We start from the raw sequence: 5341 nt of genomic DNA on the forward strand, positions 1-5341 counted from the left end.
AACTTGAGCTTTTCCTCCACTTGGTTCCTTTGTATGAACAAAAACCTTAGAGTTCTGAAGAAAATCTTAAGCTCTCCACCTTCATACTAGAATCTTTCTGTATTCTTAAAAAGAAAAACTTCAACTACCTTAATTTATAATTACTCTTTAACCAAATAAAGGAGGTTTCTCAAAATAAGGTAAGTAAAAAGACAACTGTATTGACAGACATGCATTCCTAGGAAGGTTGCAAAGTGTGGGCTTCGGTATCTAATTAGTATGCAGGAAAGACAGCTTCATTTCAGAAAGCCATTCATAAGATATGACTCTACCTATTTCAGTGGCTTTAGGAAAAACTAGACTTTAATTTTTAACTCATTTCTTTCTCAGTCTATCACTGAAATCAAACTTAGAAGCACTATATTCCTCAGATGTTGATTACCAGAGTGAAGTATCATTGCTTTATTCATTTCATCTTATAAATACATGTTTAAAATATGACTAATCTTGCTCAAATGTTTCATCCAATGATTTAGTCTATGATAAAAAATATTTAATGGAGGGTGTTTTCAAAATAAATATGATTCTTACAATTGATGAACCCAAAAGTATTGTAAATATTAATAAAGCAATGCATGTTTTCAAGCTGAATGTTAATATAATATACTGATAAGAAAATGCAGACATATGGACAGCATGCCAATAGGAACTCAGTCTGAAATTCAACAGTGATTTTATAAACTCCTCGGTGAATATATCTCTGTGAGTTGAAATTGTGATAAATCACTAAGTAGAGAATCAAGTCTCTCTCCTTTTTCCCATTCCCACCTACCTCCAGTCCACCCACAAAATCTATTTTCCTTTTTCCATGGAGATACATGCATCCCCCCTTAGACCTCTCTACTTGTAAATTGCAAATGTGAGTATTCTTTACTTAACAGCTAGTATCCACTTATAAGTGAGCATATATCATGTTTGTCTTTCTGCATCTAGGTTGCCTTGCTTAGGATACTTTTTTCTAGCTCCATCCATTTTTGGTGGAATCCTATTAGTGAGAGTTGGGTGTCTCTAACTCTTTTGAATGCTAGTGGGGTCCTTTTCCTCCTACTGGGTTGCATTGTCCAGCCTTGATATGAGGGTCTGTGTCTAGTTTTATTGCATCTCGTTATGCTGTGATAATTGATATCACTTGGAGGCTTGCTGTTTTCTGAAGGGAAATATAGGAGCAGGAGGTGTAGAGTGGGACTGGGAGGAGGGGATTAAGGACGGCATGGTCAGTATATATTTTATGACAGAGGAATAAAAAAGAAAAATATTGTCATTAAATTCAATAAGTGTATCATGATATATCATAAAAATAACTAAAAATATCCAAAACACTGAAGACAGAGGATAATGATAAATACACAGGAAGGCAATTCACATTTGTCTCAGAAGATGTGGGAAGGGGAATGTGGAGTACAAATTGATATAAGAATTAGATAAAATTAATTATGAAGGAATTTTAGAGGGTAAGTCTAAATTTGCTCTTTAAGAAAACAAAACTAATGAATTACTCATGTTTGAAAACTGATTGTAGTAATGCTAAGTAATCAGTATTCAGTAAGCTCCATAAGTTATGTTCTTGGAAATAATAATTTTATAACCAGAATAATAGATACAATGCTCTTACTCATATTTCTTCTACAACATATTCTCCTGAAATAAGAATTTAGCCTGATATATCATCAGAAATTAATAGTACTTATCTTAATGTAGTCATCTCAGAAGCTATGCTGCCTCCATGGGCATCATGCCCTTAATTTCAGGCACTTTCTGTGGATTCCAGAAGTGCTAACTTATAATTGGCTGTTTTGTCTCTATATTTTAGGCACTGATAAATTCTTGATACCTAGATCATCCATAGCTATTAGGAAACTAACAAAGCAAACACTTAACAGAAGCATAAAATACAGAAATAAGATTCTCTTATTTGGGAACAGGAGCTAAAAGATTTTCAGAGTGGGGAAAGCTTGTTAGAGTACTTATCATAAAGAACTCATTAAGAAGTTGTTCAGATGGCTCAGCAGTTAAGAAGATTGCCTTCTAAAAGAACCAAATTCTATTCCCGCTTTCATGTAAAGGTTTGCAACCAACATTAATTCCAGTTCAGGGATCTTTCCCTTCTTCTGGCCTCTGTGCACACCAGACACATATGTGATCCACAGGCATATATGCCGGCAAAACACCCATAACTACATATAATTTCTTAAATTTATGTTAAAATTAGAAGTTGTTGGAATTTTTACTTTAACATACAGGACTTCCCCCTTTTTTATAATGTATGAATCTGACCTAGTATAATGTGAAGTCAAAGAACATGATTCATTTCTTATTCTGAGTGGGTCGTTATGACCCTCACAAGGTGGCTGTGAACTGTCAGTGAAAGGAAGACTGAGATCTGCTTCTATTATAAGAAAATAGTCAGCTGCAAAGATGCTAAATAGCAAAAGGAGTAACTCAGATTTGTTGAGTAGAACATTATCTGAATATCCCATCTGAATATTCATTTTTTCCAGAGATAACTTTTTATGAAACAGTGAATAAAATGTGTATATAGGCAATTTTTAGTTTTCAAACACTGTTTTATTCTGTTCCATCATTTTCTTGTATCAGCATTTATGTTAGCTATGAAGTAAGATAATACATGTAGGAAATATAAAATAACTGGTATTTGAATGTGATTCCATCTAAATTAAGACATCTGCTGAAAAAAAGGATTGTTGGCATTGAGAAATATATTAACAAAAATAATACGAATAACAAAAATCAATATGTTCCTGATAGTACAGCAAACTTTTGTATTAAATAGAGAATTAAGCTCAATTGATAAAGAAATTCCTCTATGATTAGTATGATTAGGAACATCTGATGAACAAGTTTACTATAATTTATCATAAATTATTGAACAGCAAACATGCACTAAATAGTTATACAACAAAGTACATAAATACCAAAAAAGAACAATACTCTAACTGAGGCTTATTTCATTTGGTTTATAAATATAGGCTGTTTATAACTGTATATACATGAAGGGAAATGGTGTTTAAACTACATGGCTTAATGTCAAGTATATAGATGAGGTATTTATAGATCTCAAATGAACTTATTACTCATATAAAGGATTTAATGATTCAGCTCAGGAGATAGACCTTAACAGACCAACCTTCTAGACTGAGAATTCAGAACTCAGAAATCTTTCTACCAATTTCTCTGACTGATTTCTGGACATGTTTCTATGATGTTTCAGTAATCCCTTCAGCACTGCTGTTAAAATTAGTTACTCTCCTTTATGCCACATCTACTGTCAGATAATTAGAAAGCCCCTTTAAAGTTTAGTATCATAAACAGGTGTTAATTCATCACTTGTCAGATTATTTTATTTGTGTGCTTCCGGGAGTGTATATGTATATTATTAGATATGCATACATGTTTCTGTGCTGTGAGTATATTGTGCATATAAAACCCAGAGTCTGGTGTCAAATTTTTTTCTACATGTGATTTCAACTTTATGTTTGGAGACTGTGCCTCCCACTAAACTTGAAACTCATCAATTCAGCTACACTAACAAGTCAGCAAGCTCCAAAAAATCACCAGATTTTTCTTAACCAGAACTGGGATTATAGAAATGGTTTTGCCTGAGTACTGAGGAAAATACACAAGTCCTCTTGCTTTGGCACAAAACTCTATATGGACTAAGTTATCTACTAAGCATCACCCATGACATTCCAAGTGTAGAATGCCAACCCTGGATTCTATAGTAATAGCCAATGAATCATGAGGCTTTACTATAATGCTAACTTTCTTGATACTTCTTTACTATAGGAGAATCAGATTGCAGAGAATGATATTGGTCAATAAAAGTCACCCAGAAGAGTTTATTCTACTTGGTTTTGCAGATCGTCCTTGGCTGGAACTTCCTCTCTTTATTATTCTTCTGGTAACATACCCCACAGCCATGATTGGAAACATCGCCATCATTCTCATGTCTATATTAGACCCCTGTCTCCACAGCCCCATGTATTTCTTTCTCACCAACCTCTCCTTTCTGGACATGTGCTACACCACAAGCATTGTACCTCAGATGTTAATTAACCTTTGGGGCTCTACAAAGACCATCAGCTACTTGAGGTGTGTAGTTCAGCTTTATTTCTTCCACACAATGGGAGGTACAGAGTGTGTCCTCCTAGCTCTTATGTCCTTTGACCGATATGTGGCCATCTGCAAACCCCTGCACTATACCCTCATAATGAATCGGCGTAACTGCCTCCTGTTAGTGTCCACTGTGTGGCTGACTGGAATTTCCTATGCTGTCTCAGAGGCCACTGTAACACTGCAATTGCCTCTATGTGGCCACAATAAAATGGATCATTTAGTGTGTGAGATTCCAATTCTGATAAAAACTGCTTGTGGTGAAAAAGAGACTAATGAGCTTGCTCTCTCTGTAATATGCATTTTTCTTTTAGCTGTCCCTCTGTGTTTAATTCTTGCCTCCTATGCTAGTATTGGACATGCTGTCTTTAAAATCAAATCAATAGAAGGAAGGAAAAAGGCTTTTGGGACATGTTCCTCTCATCTCATTGTAGTTCTCTTGTTCTATGGCCCAGGTATTAGTATGTATCTTCAGCCTCCCTCCTCTATTACAAAAGACCAACCTAAGTTCATGGCTCTCTTCTATGGAGTAGTCACTCCTACACTGAACCCCTTCATTTATACTCTGAGAAATAAGGATGTTAAGGGGGCATTAGGTAACCTATTCAGAAACATTTTTATTCCGAAGTGAAACCTAATGGACATTATACAAAATAGTTAACACATTAGCATCTTTTTCCATAACTCATTCCCTGTTATAAAAAAAAATAAAACAAACAAACTCGCTTTTATTTTTTTTTACTTGTTTTTGCAAATTCTGTCTTGTTACTTGATTAACTCTATTAGGCAATGGTTAATCTTAGTTAACAAATATGGATGTGTTGCTTAAAAATTGTTATAATACTTGTATTGCTATTAGTACATTTATAAATACTTTATTAAATGATAAAACAATCATTTAATTTATAATCCACTTACATGGTTTTAAGCTAGTTGGCATGAAAGCCACATAGTAAACATTCACCATTGACATTTTAACTTGTCATTTGTGACATAAATCTTTACTGTTTTTAAGTTTTTGTCATTACTTGTGGGAAGGCTAGTGATACAGTAACAGCTTTTAATAAACTATTTTATTTTCTAAGACATAGACTTTATGTGGATGCTTATAAAATTCAATAACAATATTTTATGCATGTCTTTTCATATTTGTGCATTTGAACTGGAGGGA

The 5341-nt window shown here is 34.0% G+C and overlaps 1 protein-coding gene across 1 annotated transcript; it reads left to right on the forward strand.

Annotated features, from left to right (window-relative positions):
* The first annotated feature begins 3862 nt into the window (after window positions 1–3862).
* Olfr135 (olfactory receptor 135) lies at window positions 3863–4801 on the forward strand. Its single transcript, NM_146332.1, has one exon. The coding sequence runs from the start codon at window positions 3863–3865 to the stop codon at window positions 4799–4801; it is 939 nt and encodes a 312-aa protein (NP_666444.1).
* The last annotated feature ends 540 nt before the right edge of the window (window positions 4802–5341 follow it).

This window comes from Mus musculus, chromosome 17 (assembly GCF_000001635.26).
Source record: "Mus musculus strain C57BL/6J chromosome 17, GRCm38.p6 C57BL/6J".
NCBI lineage: Eukaryota > Metazoa > Chordata > Mammalia > Rodentia > Muridae > Mus > Mus musculus.